The sequence below is a fragment of the Neomonachus schauinslandi genome, chromosome 11 (assembly GCF_002201575.2).
Source record: "Neomonachus schauinslandi chromosome 11, ASM220157v2, whole genome shotgun sequence".
NCBI classification, from domain to species: domain Eukaryota; kingdom Metazoa; phylum Chordata; class Mammalia; order Carnivora; family Phocidae; genus Neomonachus; species Neomonachus schauinslandi.
This window is the reverse complement of record NC_058413.1, coordinates 67,798,372-67,815,701: the sequence shown is the minus strand read 5'-3', so window position 1 is coordinate 67,815,701 and position 17,330 is coordinate 67,798,372. Positions and strand designations below refer to the sequence as shown.

Genomic DNA, 17,330 nt, shown 5'->3' with positions numbered 1-17,330 from the left:
GGTGGAGTCTCCAAACCCCGCAGATCCCTGCAGTGCGCTCCCACACTGCTCCTCCCGGGGGAGGAAGGTGAGTCTCCCTGGATCTGCCGCTTGTTGGGTTCCTGCTGGAGGAGCAGTGGCCCGACTGTGCCCCGGATCATGGTTTATGACAACCCCAAGCTGAAAGCCCACACCTTGGCTCAGTCTCTGCAGCTGGGTTTGCTGCTCCGATACCTGGGAGCTCTGCCACAGTCAGGCACTCCCAGTCTTTCTGTGACCCCGAGGGTCCTGAGACCACACTGTCCCGTGAGGGCTCCCCCCCCCCCGCTTACCCCCCCGGTGTGACGTCCCTCAGCGGAACAGACTTCTAAAGGTTCCGATTTTCTGCTCTGTGGCTCTATGACTTGCCAGAAGCGGCTGATGGAGGCCCCTCCCCCGCCATCTATCCTCCCGAATATCGCTTTGAATTTACTTCTCCGCACGTCCTACCTTCCAGAAAGTGGTCGCTTTTCTGTTCAGAGAGTTGTTGCTCTTCTTTTCTTCGACCTCCTGTTGAGTTTGTAGGTGTTCAGAATGGTTTGATCCCTATCCAGCTGAATTCCTGAGACCAGACGAAATCCAGGTCTCCTACTCCTCCGCCATCTTGCTCCGCCCCCCCCCCATGTCTTTTGATTAGAGCATTTACTCCATTTACATTTAAAGTAATTATTGATAGATAGGTACTAATAGTCATTTTATTATTTGTTTTGTGGTTGTTTCTGAAAATTTTCTCTTATCCTTTTCTTTCTTTTGTTGTTTATTTCTTACTTTCATTCTTTCTTTTATGTTTTGCTGATTTTCTTTAGTGATATATTTGGAATTCTTTCCTTTTATTCTTTGCATATTTATTAGCAGTTTTTGATATATGGTTACCATTAGGTTGCTATATAACCTCTTCTGCATATAGCAGTCTATATCGAGTTGATGGTCATTTAAGATTAAACCCATTTTTTACTCCTCTCCTCCCCACATTTTAGATATATGTTATTATATTTTACATTCTTTTATTTTGTGAGTTCCTTGACTGATTTTTTATGGGAATATTAATTTTTACTGCTTTTGTGTTTCCATTTTGCTTTCACTTTTGGTCTGTGTTTTCCACTTAAACAGTCTCCTTTAATATTTCTTGCAGTCCCCTTTAATACTTCTGGTTTAGTGGTCATGAACTCCTGTAGTTTTTTGTTTGTCTGGGAAATTCTTCATCTTTCCTTCTATTCTGAATGATAGCCTTGCTGGATAGAGTATTCTTGGCTGCAGAATTTTCTCATTCAGCACTTTGAATATATCATGCCACCCTCTTCTGGCTTGCAAAGTTTCTGCTGAAAAAATCTGCTGATGGCCCTATGGGGTTTCCCTTGTATCTGTCTTCTTTTCTCTTGCTGATTTAAACTTTTTTATCACTACATTTTCCTATTTTATTTATGATATGTCTTGGTGTGGTTCTGCTTTTGTTGATTTTGTTGGGGGTTCTCTGTGCCTCCTGGATCTAGGTATCTGTGTCCTTCATGTTCTGCCCCCTTTTCTCTCTTCTTCTTCTTCTGGGGTCCCTATTATATGAATGCTATTATGTTCGATGGAGTCACCAATTTCCCTAAGTATATTCTCGTTTTGCATAATTCTGTATTCTCTCTTTTATTCAGCTTGATCACTTTCCATTGCTCTGAATTCTAGGTCATTAATTTATTCCTCTGCTTCTCCCAGCCTACTTTCATTCCATCAAGGATGTTTCTCATTTCTTTTATTGAGCCTTTTATCTCTGCTATGTTACTGCTTATCTCTGTGTCAAGGGTCTCATTCATGTCTTACACTCCTTTCTCAAGGCCAGTGAGTATCTTTATGTTTATTACTTTAAATTTTCTATCAGGCATGTTACTGATATCTGTTTCACTTAGATCTCTGGCAGATCATGACTTTGTCATGTTCTTTCATTTGGGACAGATTCCTTCATCTTCTCATTTTGTCTAAGTCTCTGTGACTATGTTAGGAAATTCACCTAGTTCTCCTGTTCTTGAGGGTAATGGCCTTATGAAGAAGAGATCCTGTAGTGCTTACAGTGTAGTATCCCCTGTTTCCCAGAGCCTAGGACTTCAACGAGTAGCTCCAGTGTGTGCTGCACGTGCTCTGCCATTGTGCCCTGGCCACTTTATCCTTTAGGCCAGTCATCAGCAGAGGTTCTCTTTGTCTATTGTGGGCAGTGTTGGGTCCCTGGCCTGAATGTGGCTCATTTTTACTACGTGTGCTCTGGTCTGCTTGTGCAATGAGACCTGTTGTCACTGCCTCCAGAATCAAGGCCCTGAAAACTCCTGCATCAGGAGATGTGGTGTGAGCTGGGGTTTTGTCCCGTCCTGCTGGGGAGGCGGCCGGTCATGCTGGCATTTAGGCAGGTGTGACTGGGAGGGGCGGTTGCCCCAGAGCACGGGTCAGGGCATGGTGTAGCAAGTCAGGTAATGAGAGGTCAGTGCTGGGCTCACTACCACAGGTGGCTCTGTGTTTACCCTGAGAGGCAGTGCAGGGAAATGGCGCTTTCCAGTTCTTTCATTCCTGGAGGGGTCTCTCTGTGAATGGTGCTTCTCTGGGACATGCTCCAAGATGAGCAGATAACCTCCCCACTGTGTGCCTCAGACAATTTCCAGCTCGCTGTTTCCATGCTGCATGTCTGCTGGTCATTTGCCTGCCTCTTCTACAAGAGTAACACCAATATCCTCCAGGTTCTCCTGGAGCCAAGCCCACTGACCTTTAGAACTCTAGGCTTTAAGCCCCACTGATTGTTAGAACTCATGAAATCCAGGCCCTCTTGCCTTCCTAGTCAATTGGTATGGGGATTTGTTTTCTTCAGGCACTCCCCTGTGTGTTGGTATGTCTCTCACCCTTCTCTGCAGCAGTGGCTCCCTCCCCACCACAGCAGCCATGACCTATTTCTCTCAAACTGAGTCTCCACACTTCCTACCTTCTTCAGTGAGGCCTCCTCTCTGTTGTGGAGTTTGTTCTGCTAGTCTTCAGGTTGATTTCTAGGGTATTTTGGGTGATTTGATAGTTATCTAGTTGTACTTGAGGGACAAGACAAGTCTAGGATCCTCCTACTCTGCTGCCATCTTCCAGCCTCATAAATTCTTTTCAGACTTATTTTAAACATCATTCCTGAAAGTATCTTTTATACAATGAGTTTAGCCATTGATAAAGGGTAAGAAAAAAAAGGTAAGATCAGGCCCTATCCAGATTATCCCCACATTCCCTAAAGCTGAAGACAAGATTAAAGGTTTCCAAATTTCTTAACTTGGTTAGTAAAGGAAAATTTTGTCATTTTATTTAAGTGGAGATAAAAACCTTTCTATCTTTTTTAGAAGAATAACAGTAGTACTTGTTTAAACTTCTTGAAGTTATTTCAAAACTGTCTTTCATCCTGCTGAGGTCAAGTCACCTTCTCACATGGGATTATCTTCTATTTCAGGTATAAGCTTGATGGTAAAAAAAAAAAAAAAAAAAGTCTCTTAAGAGGAAGTGAAGCCAACAGGCTTTTTTGCTATTCTAAGCTTAGTGTCATGGAAAATTCCAGTGTCACTAATATGACAGTAGATACATTTTTGGGAAATGAAGTCTATTGCTTTTTTATAGCTGAAAACTTATATCCTTAGCTAAATAATCATTATATTCTTGTTCTTAAGGTATGAAATAATGAATTTCAAGGAAATGGGAAAAGATTATTTTGATTATATCAATGTTGGAAGCTGGGACAATGGAGAATTAAAAATGGATGATGATGAAGTATGGTCCAAGAAAAACAACATCATCAGATCCGTGTGCAGTGAACCATGTGAGAAAGGCCAGATAAAGGTAAAATGGAGTCCATGTTTTTTTTTAAATTTTTGTCGTAAATTAAAGTGTTCACTATCATTGGCTATTTCTTTTTTAAAAAAAAAGATTGATTGATTTATTTGAGAGAGAGAGAATGCATGTGTGTGCACATGCAGTGGAGGTGGGTTGGAGGAACAGAGGGAGAGGGAGAAGAAGAGGGAAAGAATCCCAAGCAGACTCTGCACTGAGCATTCAGCCTGACACAGGGTTCAATCTCACAACCCTGAGATCATGACCTGAGCAGAAATCAAGAGTTGGACACTCAACCAACTGGGCCACCCAGGTGCCCCATCATTGGCTATTTCTAAAACATTTAGATATTTGTCTTTTTACATTATAAGCTTCTAACGTCAGAAATTGTGTTTTGTGTTTTGTGTTTTTTTACTTTTCTCTCATTAATTCCTTTTGCTAGTATGACCCACAATAATCTTAGTAGTTGGGCTGATTGAACCAGTTGATGAGTCTTGTTTGCCCACACCCTTTATACCTTGTAAGCCTTTTAAAGACCTGCTTCTTGGGGATCAATAGTTCACAGTTGGAAACCACATTAATTTCTAATTAACAAATATTTATCAAGCTCCTACTAATGTAATAGTTTATATCAATGGAGCAAAAATAAGTAACACACATTTACTGCCAGAAGATTTATAGTCTAGCTGAGGAAAAATATCATGGGCACAAATAAGCAACATCATATAAAATGCAATGACTTCATTAAGAAAGAAAAAAAAAAACCCAGATGTATATAAGTTCATATAAAATAAAGGGAGAGATTTCTTCTGAGTAAAATATCAGACACTGGACCATGAAGAATGGATATGATTTCAGAGAGAGATGTGGGAAAATGGTCACTTATGGAGAAGAAACAGTAATAGGGAAGATACAGAAGTAGTTGATTGAAGACTGTTCTGGAATAACAGTGAATAATCTAGGGTTCATTACTTTAAATAGTTATTATAAAAGAGAAAGTCAAAATGATAGATTGAAGCCATATTTGTGGAGAGTTTTGAATGTCATACTAAGCAGGTTGAACTTAATTTTTATTAACCAGGAGTCAAAGTAATCTTGACAAAGATGTTGACATAAGGTGGACTATAGTAGGTGAGATGCCTGAGTAGTTGTGAAACATGAATAGAGAAAGAAGAGACAAGTAAGAAGGACATTGTGATAATGATGACAAGAACCCTGGATTATGGAAGAAACAGTGAGAATGGAGAGGGAGCAGGGAGATATTTGATAGAAATATCATATAGAGAGGTATACTCAGTCAGCCCTGGTTATCAATTGGATGTAGGGTTGGAGAAGAAAAAGAAGTCTATGACAATCAATTGCAATTTCAATTCTTTGTAACTAGAAAGTGTCATAGTCAAGCATAGAAAAATGGGAATGGTTTTAAAGAAAGGCAATGGGTTAGTTTGGCGGCCTATTGGTTTTGAGATATCTAGGCAGTGATAGAAAACATTGGTCTACAACAATGAGAAATAAGGCTGAAGATACAGATTTAGAAGTTAATTGAATAGAGCTGAAGTTGGAGCTGTTTGAGTAGATCAGTCACTGAACCTGAAAGTATACAGAGAAAATAAATGTAGACCAAGAATAGATATTGAGGATCTGCATTGAAAGCATAAAGGAAGAAGAAAAGGTAGAGTGAGGGACAACAGGTTTAGAGAGAGATAGAACCAGAGAGCACACTGTCATGTAAGGTGGTGTTCAGTGGAAGAGAGAGGTCAAGAAAGACAAGGACTGAGGGAAAGACACGAAAATTGGGGTTAGCCCTTCATCTGGGGCCTTCTGGAAACAGAACTTGGAGATTAAAAAGGATAGAAGGATAACTGAGCAGCAAGAAGTGTGTGGTGAAAAGCAGGTAAGGGGCAGTCCTGATAGTTTGAGGACATTGAAAAGTTACTTTTAGGCTGAGTAAGTTCTGGCCACACTTAGAGGAAATAAAAAGTCATGAAAGAAAGAATGAAGATATAATAAAAATAGAAACAAGTTTAGTTATTGGGGTATAATGCCTTAAGGGAAGAAAAATGATATCAAAATAATTTATTCATCAAATAGTTATTGAAATACTACAGTACCACATTTCAAGCAGTGTATACACCTGGAGCAGTTGACCTTGGTCTTTTCAATCAACCTCGTATTTACTCTGTTTGGAACAATTGAGGTATTCATTCATTGGTGATTACAAATGAAACTGAAATAATTCAGTATTAATTGTAAGATCTTCAAGGGGTAATTCTGAAGATTTGGTAAGCATAAGACCAGAAAGAAGAAAGACAAGGTAAATAAAGATAAATATAAATTTATTAATATCTGCTAAATGGCACAGTAGCTTATGGAGTAGCTAAAAATTTCTGTGTGTTTTGTTATGGTACACAACAAGGGTTAGTAAACGACAGCCCATATGCCAAATCCAGTCTGCTGCCTGGTTTTGTAAATAAAGTTTTATTGAGGGGGGCCTGGGTGGCTCAGTCGGTTACGTGTCTAACTCTTGATTTCAGCTCAGATCTGATCTCAGGGTCCTGGGATCGAGCCCACATCAGGCTCCGTGCTCAGTGGGGAGTCTGCTTGAGATTCTCTCTCTCTCCCTTTGCCCCTCCCCCATTCATGTGTGCGTGCACGCTCTCTCTCTCTCTCAAATAAATAAGTAAATCTTTTTAAAAATAAAGTTTTATTGAAGTACACCATGCTTATTTGTTTCTGTATTGTCTATGCCTGCTTTCATGCTATAATAAATAGAGTTGAAGAGTTGAGTTGCAGTAGAGACAGTCTGGCCCACAAAACCAAAAATACTTACTATCTGGTCCTTTGCAGAAAAAGTTTGCTAACCCTTAATATTCAGTGACAGTCTGCATCTTGCCTAGTCATCTTGCAATTAGACTCTGTATGTGAAATTCTTTTTAGACTCACTCAGAATACTGATTGTTCATAATTTCCATTTCCTCCCGTAGAAAGATAAGCCTGTGTAAACTACCACATGGACGTTATTTGTTTTGACCTTTCACAGCAAGACAATTTGAACCTGTAACTTCAAAATGCTGAATGGCTGATTTGGGAGATTTTTTTATATTCCTTTTCTACCCCATTCTACTGGGAATAACTTCCACGATGGAAGAATTTGACTCCCTAGTATCATATTTTTAATACTAGTTAATCTGTAATGTTTATTTAGTCTTTTTTTATCCCAAATTTTATTTTCCTAACCATATATCATTTTCACTCCATTAAATATACAATTGACAACATTTTCTTAATATGGCTTAAAGATGTCACTGAGCAATTTCATTAAAGATGTCAACACCTCATGCCATTGTTCCAATTTATTAACTTAGTGTCCATGGAAGTACACTTGGTCTGGCAAAGGTTTCAAATGTGTTACATATTGTTATTCATAAAGAAAGCATGACTACTTCCAGGGTCTTCAAAAAGAATGGGAATCACTATGTAACAGAATTATTGCTACCTCTTATACTCAAAATGAATATGCAACAGAACATATATATATCTCAAATTTAAAAAGTAAAAAAAAATCAATTCTAAATGATCAGAAGCAGACATATCGAGCTGTCACCAGATTTTTTAAAAAGACTGTAATATTGGAATTATTCTTGGAAAAGGAAATGATCTTATTTTGGTAAAAAAAAAAAAAAAACCTGAAATTTACACACCAGTGCGAACTAAAGCATGGGAGTGAACATATTTTTAGAAGGAAAAATGCAACTGCTTTTGTTTGCCATGCCCTGCTAAGAAAGAGAATCCTTCAGTATTTCAAATGCTTGCTTGCATTACAAAATCTAGTAATTGTCCAACAATAGTTTTACCAAGCGTGGTTGAAATTACCTTAAAATCAAATTTATTGGGCGCCTGGGTGGCTCAGTCGGTTAAGCGGCTGCCTTTGGCTCAGGTCATGATCCCAGGGTCCTGGGATCGAGCCCCGCATCGGGCTCCCTGCTCAGCGGAGAGCCTGCTTCTCCCTCTCCCTCTGTCTGCTGCTCTGCCTACTTGTGCTCTCTATCTATCTGTCAAATAAATAAATAAAATCTTTAAAAAAAAAATCAAATTTATTTCTCTATATAAATATTTATATGCATATTACTAATAAAACACTTAACATTTTTAGAGTGTCCTACAGTTTACAAATCACTGTGATATTTTATTTAATCCTCAGGAAAGCCAATAAAGCTAGATACTATTTAAAAAGCATTGGTCTTGGGATCAGCTGGGGGACTGTTCAAAGCTGCACAACAATTTATTTAGTGGCTACAAGAAAGACTAGAACCCTGGTGCCTCTTGATTCTCAAGGCCAGAACTCTTTCTACTACATCTTTCAAAATATCATGAACCCTATCTTTATTGTTTTTAAGTTTTATTTTAATTCCAGTTAGTTATACGTAGAGTGTTATATTAGTTTCAGGTATGCAATATAGTGATCCAGCACTTCCATACCTCACCCAGTGCTCATCACGACAAGTACCCTCCTTAATCCCCATCACCTATTTCACCCATCCCCTCACCCACCCCTGAACTCTACCTTTATATAGACTAATAAGGCTCCATGTTTATGAGCATTAGCCTTGAAGTCCAAAGGTTATTGTTTGAGCCTTCATTTATCCGTATGTGTTATGTAAGCTCACTACACCTCAGTTCTCTCCCCTTAAAAAAAAAGAACCAAATAAAACCAGCCACCTTCAACAGAGCCACTTTCATGTTTTAATGAGATAACAGCATACGGCACACAGAAAACAGCCAATAAGTAGCATTATTATGAAGAATACTTTAGGTAGATTAAACAGGTCTAATTAGCAACTCTCACTCACTTATCTGGTTATTTTAAGGAAAGGACGATTCAGACCCTCAGACCCTTTCGTCATCATTTTCTCCTTGTGTGGTTGCAGTGTCAAGAGCCAGCAAAAGGGATAGAAAATACAAAGAAAGGCGTGCCAGATTACATTTGTATACGGCTATCAATATCTAGACATTGTTACTATAGAAGGTCAGTTAGAGTGTCAGCATGGAGGACAAGGAGTATACGGTGTAATCATCGCTGTGTCTTTTGTTATCGCTGGTGATTAATCACAGTGTTAATTATTTATAGAAATGTTTAATGAATGCTGTCTCTATTCCACAGAGGCTATTCATGCACCAGTGGTGGAAAAAAATAAAAGACATGCATTTCTAAAGAATAACATCTGGGACTCCTTCAACTGTTAAATTATTTCAATTATTTTCCATTGCCTTAAAAAAATCTGACAGATGAAGGGGTATATAACAGTCTCAATGACCTTATCCACTGTCATCCCAAGCAAATCAAAGCTACTGGAATAGGAGAGAATGAGCTGTGAGTTATTGAACCAGATTTTGAGTAGAAACAGAGACCAAGAGATGAACTCCAGAAAAAAAAAAAAAAATTATGCTCTACCTCTTAACTCAGTAGAAATTCCTAGTGATAGTGATTTTTTGATCAATATGGGTAGATTTTTTAACTGTAGCAGGTATATGATTTTTTTTGCTAAAAATTATTCAGCTAGTGGAGGGAAGCAAAGGTAAATTCAAAGAGTAAAAGTTCTTAATTTTAGAGAAAGACAGACACAGACTGGGGAAAATTCACTTACATACATATATATGTAAATGAATGTATTTATATATGAGCACAAACACAGGCACTTAATTAAATATAGATATCTAAAGCTAAGTATCCAAAGACTTGCATTTAATTTAATTCCAGACCCTGTCACCAATGAATTTTATGATGTGGACTGATCACTGAAACTCAGCTTCAGTTTCTGTGATTATAAAATGAGAATATTAATACATATACTGCCTATCTGATAACACTTGAAATAATTTATGTGAAAGCCATTTCTGTTTTGCAAAAGAGCATATTTGAATAATGGATTGCTGGATTTTCATCTATACAAAAAATAATGAAAATTTTAAACATTTACCTTAGGTGATCCGGAAGGGAGAAGTCAGCTGTTGTTGGACCTGTACACCCTGTAAAGAGAATGAGTACGTCTTTGATGAGTACACCTGCAAGGCGTGCCAGCTGGGGTCGTGGCCCACTGATGACCTGACAGGTATATGTATCACAATGTCAGCTGGGGTACATGCCTCAAAAGTCAACTGCAAAAGGACACAGACATGGGTGGAGGGGGGTCACATCTCCAAGTATTTATCATCTGGGTGGTCTTGTTCATGTGACAAACAATTCCCTTAGGGACAGAAGCCTTCCCAATGCCTGGGCTGATCACGAAAATCTTTACATCACAGGGAGAGATTGGTCAATATTCCCACCATCACCCCCAAAGCAGATCAGAATTCCCAGGTTTTCTACTGGATTTTTCAGCCCATCCTCAGGATATTCCCAGAAGGTCCTAAGCAGGGCCCCAGTTAACCATCATTTGAGGTGGAGAAGGAGAGCTATATGCCAGGAAAAGGCTAAAATATGTCATGACATATCCAAGAACAAAAAAAGTAGCACAGAGTTGGGTGGAAGTTGGTCTAAAACTTTGCTACTCTTAGTACTTTTCCTTAGTCTAAACCACAAAACTCTAACTAATGAGTTTTTGAATAATGTTAGCATGGGGTAAAACTCATCTCTGCTTGGGTTTTTGTTTTTGCTGTTGTTGTTTGTTTTGTTTGTTTGGCTTTTGTGTTGTTTTGGTTTGGGTTCTTTTTTCTCCCAAACATGTAAAGGAATATGTCATCGTGTTCTCATAGCTATTTCTAATTTTTACAGTATAAAAACAGAATATAATACCTTTCATCTTTTCTTCCAATTTATTCAGTAAACATTTATTAAATGCATATATTACATGCCTATTTTCCTACCATTGAAATAAAGATATAGAAATAAATATGCAACAACTATCTTAAAGAAGTTAATAAGGGGGTATCTGGATGACTCAGTCAGTTAGCGGCTGACTCTTGATTTTGGCTGAGGTTGTGATCTCAGGGTCCTTGGACCAAGCCCCATGTCATGTTCCACACTCAGCAGGGAGTTCTCTCTCTCCCTCTTCCTCTGCCCCTCCCTCCTAAAATAAATAAATAAATCTTTTTTAAAAATTGAAGGGGGGAAATTGGATGGGGAGATGAACCTTGAGAGACTATGGACTCTGAGAAACAAACTGAGGGTTCTAGAGGGGGGGGGTGGGGGGATGGGTTAGCCTGGTGATGGGTATTAAAGAGGGCACGTATTGAATGGAGCACTGAGTGTTATATGCAAACAATCATGGAACACTACATCAAAAACTAATGATGTAATGTATGGTGATTAACATAACATAATAAAAAAATTAATTAAATTAAATTTAAAAAAAGGAAGTTAATAAAAGGAGTGCCTGGGTGGCTCAGTCAGTTAAGCAGCTGACTCTTGATTTTGGCTCAGGTTGTGATCTCAGGGTCCTTGGACCGAGGCCTACATCAGGCCCACACTCAGTGGGGAGTCTGATTAAGGATTCTCTCTCTCCTTCTTCTTCTGCCCCTCCGCCCTAAAATAAATAAATAAATCTTAAAAAAAAAAGAAGTTAATAATGGAGGCAAAAAAGTAAAAGTATTAGTAAAATATAATAAAAGGCAGATTTGTGGACATGGAATATGAGGAAAGGACCAAGACAACTTGGTTTTCAAGGAAAATAAGAGAAAAAACAGTCCAGGCAGAGGGCCCACCATGTGGGATGTCAGGTCATCTAGTGGTTTTATAATTACCATAGATCTAGTATAAAACTCCTAGGGGCTAGAAGATTATAAAAATCAGTGTTAGACGCCATCCCTCACAGGATGAGAGATTAACCAGGGTAGTTGTGTTAGTAATTTCAAATGCCTGGTTCTATAAATCCTGTGATCCTGGACCTTTTGAGACCAGCTCACATTAAGACTTTGTTTCAGTGATTGGTATTTATACGGAAGACTTCCTTTAAAAGAAAAAATTAATGAAACATCCAAGTGCCTTCTAAAAGTATGTGAGTCCTGTTTTTACCATCAGACCATAAGCTTTCTGATACTCATACATCCTGGTATCCCCAGAGCCAACTCAGTGCTGAACATAAAGCCTTCAGTAAACTTAGTTGAATGGATGAGCACAGCACATGCACACACACACACACACACACACACACAGACAAATTGTGTTTAATATGAAATAAAAGAACAAGAATAAAGAATTGAAAATATTAGGGAAGACATAATTTAAATTTGTAGTTATAAAAGTTCTCTTTGAAGATGTGAAAATTAGTTGAGGCCTAAATGATAAACAGAAATAGCTAGCTAAGAGTGGTGAGAAGGGCATTTCTGGTTGAGGGAAAAACACATATAAGGTCTGTATATGGGTAAGCAAATGGGAAAATCAGAAAGGTAGCAGGAACTAGATCATATATAACCTTATAGAACATGGTCACGATTTGAGTGTTTGGTATGAAGTATAATGAGAAACCACTGCAGGTAGTGTAGTAGAAAAAAACCCAACATGATTGGATGTATATTTTCAAAAATATATTCTGATAGCTGTACAGGAGAATAATTTGGAGAGGGATGGAATGTGGGAGAAGGGACACAGGTTGGGTAGTTACTGCAGGTTGCTACTGCAGGCAGGAGTTCTTGGCGTCCTGGACTAAATAGTGCATTGGAAGATTTAAGATACACTTTTGAAGTAGAATCAATAGGGCATTTGGCTGCAGTAGATATTATGTAAGGGTACCAAATTTTCTGCCTTGAAGACTGAAGAAATAAATGCATTATTTGATAAAGATCAATAGTTTGGTTTTAGACAAGATCAGTTGTCTTTGTGATTTTCAAGTATGGATTAATTAATTTACCAAATGAAGTATGAATTAATTAGTTTAACAAGCTCCTTAGTTTGAGCCAGAAAATGTAATAGGAACCAATACAAAATATAGTCAAAGTTTTCAAGAAACTTATAATCTAGTGGGGTAGAAGCATATAAACGGTAATGACACAGTGTACTAAGTGCTGTGGGTAGATAAGGAATGAACAAAGTATTACGGAAGAATGAAGGAGGGCATCTTTAACATGGAGAATTCGAGAAAGTTTAATCTTGAGGCATAATCTTCAGCTCACTTTTTAAAAAGTGAAGAAGTTCATATTAGAAAGAGTGTGCAACATCAAGGCTTTGAATGACACCACCTTTCTCCTCAATGCCCCAACCAAAATGAAGTGAGCCATCTTAGATGCTTCTCTATGCCTGGCCACCCATATCCAGTCACTTGTCAAGCCTGGCTATTTGAATTGCTAAATATTCTTATTCCTTCCACTCCCCTCTATTTGTACAACTCTTCCCTTGACTAGGTTCTCATCATCTCACATTTGAACATTGTGGTGATTTCCCAGTGTATTTCCCTATTCCCAAATGTATGTCACATACCTCTAAGTCTACTTTTCATCTTGCTGCTGGATATGTATCCAAAATACAGTTTTGTCCCTTTTGCTTCAATGCTCAACACTTGCCAGGGTTTTCGTATCTCTACTGGATATAGTCCAGGTTCTTTAACATGGCATACAAAATTCCCTCTCATCCCCGCCCTCCTATAATCTTTCTAGTTTCAGTCACTACCACTTGACAACTCTCATTTTACCTTCTAGCAGCAAGGGGTGTTTATAATGCATTATCTACACACAATGCCATTTTATTCCTCCATGTCCATACCTGTGTTATCTTCTCTGCTTAGAAGGCACTTACTCCTCTTTACTTGAGTAACTCTGACTTATCCTTTCTTACTCCATTCAAATGTGACCTTCTCTATGAAATCTTTGTTGAGGTACTCAGACTGAGAAGCCCCTTATTCTGTATTTCTAAAGCAAATCCTGCTTCCCTCTTTACATCAGTTTTCAAACTGATGGCTTTATCTTCCTCTCCTACTGAATCACTAGTTTCTCAAGGATGTAACTCTATCTCAATCATATTTGCATTCCCAGCATCTGACATGATGCCTGGCACAGAGGAGTCACTCACTCTCTGTATGTCAACCAGCAGGAAAATTATGGGGAGTGTAAGAAATGAAAATGAAAGTATGTATTAGGGCCATCCTGTGAAGACAGCCTTTAACTAAAGAGTTTGGACTTTATCCTGTAGACAGTGTAGGGCCAGTGGAGGTTTTTAAGCAGAAGAATGAAATGCTTTTCCTCTGGCTACATGCAAACATGTGAGTGGGCATGTATGTGGGAGTAGGGGAGGAGAAGTGGGGGCAATAAATGCCAAACTTAGAAAGGTCTCCACATTGATATTATGTGAAGTTTAACCTTTAATTGAGATCTATGGCATTTTTCCAAGGAGCCTATAGCTGTTTGCAACCCTATCTCACTGACTCTGATTCAAACTAACAGATCACTTGGAGCTGCTCTCTAGCCAGAAGATTGTTCTGATGGCTTCAGCTCTTCCAAAGCCACCACAGAGATGCCTGGGGCTAGCTTCAGGGAATATTTTTTTTTAAGTCTTCCTTACACCCACTTGGCTTATAGTTACCCTACTGCAGCCCTATAACATGACAGCTCAGGTCACCTCCTCTGGGTCAGTGCCCTCACTGTGATAATAGATAACAACTACCACATACATTATGCTTTCTACATGTCAGGAACTGTTTGAAGCATCTTACAAATGTTAATTTATTTAATCCCAACACAATTCTGTAAGAATGGTAGCATGATCAAGAGATCTGGGCCTACTATCAGGTGAATAATTGTTTAGAAAAACAACTTGAGGTGGCAATTAACTGACATTAATGTCTACCTATATATTTATCCATATATCTGTATATTTGTATATATTCATATGATAGATGGCTGAAATGAAGATGACTCACTGGTAGGAAAAGATGTTTGTGAGTGCTAGGATTGTGGGTGACTTTTTCATACACGTATATACATATGTGTGTGTAAACATATATGCATATAATATTGGATTATGTTATGAGAATATATTTCCATCAATAAGGCTATTAAAATAAATTTAAGCTGCCATATTCTTAATAGCTATTATAAATTGGCAGGAACCAGGAATTAAAAAAAGAGAGAAAGAGAATCTGACATGGAAACCAGGAGGAAGAAGAAAAAAAAAGGAGATTTAAAAATGGACAATGAAGGAGGACAGAACAGACAATGTCCCTAATCCAACTTATTTTCATTGAGACAGCAAGTCGTTATTCTTTGTCTAACACTCTTCAGATGTCTATATTAGCAAGGAATAGGATAAATGGGATCCCTGCCCTCAAAGAGATGATCATCCTAAATATTGATGGAGAATAGTGAGATGTTGAGTGTTAGAGCACCCAAGGGCATAGGATCCTATATCAATGGAAGCAACTTAGATGAGTTTTAAGTTTGCTTCTTCCATGAACACTGGACATGCAAGAATTAAAGGAAAGGTGGAAGTTGGCCAAACTAAAATGAGAGAGAAGAGTGTTTGGAGCATAGAATATAAGAACTAAGGAGGAACAGAGATTTTGGGGTAGAGGGAATGAATGAGACAGACAAGCTAGGCAGAGGCCAACTCTTGGAGGCCTTTGTAAGCCATGGTAAATAGTTTGAAGTTTATTCTAAGGGAAATTAAAAATCATTATTGAATCAGTTAGTCATTTGTTCGACCAATATATACCTAGCACTTCCTCTGCCCCAGGCAATGTTCTAAGGGCTGAAAATATTTCCATGACTAAAACATAAAATTCTCTGCCTTTATGATGTTTACATTCTAGTGGAAAAAATAGTTTGGAACAAGGCAATTACCATCTCCAGTAATGTCCAAAAACTGAATAAGGAAGTTAACGCAATCATGGTGGACTGCTCTTATAAATATCATTCAAATAGTCACAATGTAAAGAGTGAATATTTTTTAAAACATGATTTCAGAACAGTGGTTTCATCTGGAGAGAGAGAAGGGAGGGAGTCAGATGGGAGTTACAAAAGAGGTTTCAATTTTTTCCGAAAGCTGTGTGTGTGTAATTTGAAACAATTACGACAAAATATTGCCATTTGTTAAGTCTGGATTTTTTTATGTTTGTTCTCTAATTCCCTGCATGTTTACAATCTTTAGAACTTAAATTACTTCATACTATTTGAGCTATTCATATATTGAATACTGAAAGATACAATTTAAAAATGAAGATTAAAGTGGGGATTTTAAAAGGAGGATAAGAGAAAAACCACAGGAATGAAATTTTGCAAATCACAATGTGAATCTATGGTTTGGACTATGATGATGTGGTGGGGAAAAAAGAGCAACAGAGAGATCTGATTAGGAATTAAAAACAAAAGGAGAAGGTAATTGTTTCCCTGAGAGAAGAGTGCAACTGCAGTCTAGTCTGGTTTGATCAAGGAAGGAGGGAAAACTAGTGGAAAGCAACAATTGGGGTTCAGTATTTAGAGAATTCCTTAAAAGCTTCTGCCAAGACAACTTTTTCATTGCACACCATTCCCCACCACATAAATGCAAAAACTGTCCTAGAAAGAATCTTTAATTTGTTTCTCTCAAAGAATTTGGGATTGGTTAAAAGTATCAGATCTTTGGCTCCTCTGTGTAAAGCCAAAGCCACGGGAAACCCTTTCAGGTGGATTTGCCAGTCTGGCAACCTTCAAACAAACTAACTGAAAGGAAAAAGCAAAAACAAAATGACTTTCCAGAAAGTAACTCAATGAGAAGCTTTATGACAGGAAGTTATAATGATTTCCTGCTTTTCACTTATAAGGAAGTGTATCTTATTTATTTTCAATGCAGAGCTGTAAAATAGAGGGAAGGCAGGGCATATCAACATTTTAATGTCAATAGGAACATTCTTTTGGAAGTTTCTTTGGTTCCCTGAGTTACCTAATTGCTTTGGAGGTGGGAACTTTTGTATCATCATTAAGGGAGAAAAGGAGAAGAGAGTCAAACAAAAAGGAGTTGGTGGGAACCTGGGAGGGATTGGAGGATGAGCTCCAAGGGGACTAACCACTCAAGTTTTATAACTCTGGCATTTCAGCTACTCTCTTCTTAAAATAATTACTTCATTTGTGTTCCTCAGTTTGTCCCCTTTTCTTGGGACTTTTTTTTGCCTTTTAATAAATAAGTACATTTTAAAAAATATAGGGAAGATTGATTTTCACTACCAATAATTATAACTATCTTAAGCATTATCCTTTTGAATCCTACAAGGTAGATATTGCTATTTTATAATTGAATTAATTAAGACCAGGAAGATTCTGTAAATTGTTCAAACTAGTGACTAATTGACAAAACTAGTGGAAAATCAAGCCTAAGTACTGTGATTTTACTGTTTTATGCTACACGACCTTCCTTTCTCCACCAGCATATTTTGGAGTCCCATATTATCCAGAAATTATAGAAAAGAAAAAAATTCAGCTTTCAAGCTGGTCACATGTTAATTATCTCAAAGTTGCTGTGATATTTTCATTTCAAATGTGCTTAAAATATGCTGCCTGTTTATTACAATTTAATTTGGATGAGGAAAGGG

The 17,330-nt window shown here is 38.0% G+C and overlaps 1 protein-coding gene across 1 annotated transcript in view; it reads left to right on the top strand.

The window, feature by feature from the left end:
* GRM5 (glutamate metabotropic receptor 5) overlaps positions 1–17,330 on the top strand; it is a 576,450-nt gene that overhangs the window by 485,671 nt on the left and 73,449 nt on the right. Inside the window, exons 6-7 of the mRNA XM_021679107.2 lie at positions 3,681–3,849; positions 9,824–9,950. Of these exons, the coding sequence (XP_021534782.1) occupies positions 3,681–3,849; positions 9,824–9,950 (296 nt within the window). The remainder of the gene's footprint in view (positions 1–3,680; positions 3,850–9,823; positions 9,951–17,330) is intronic.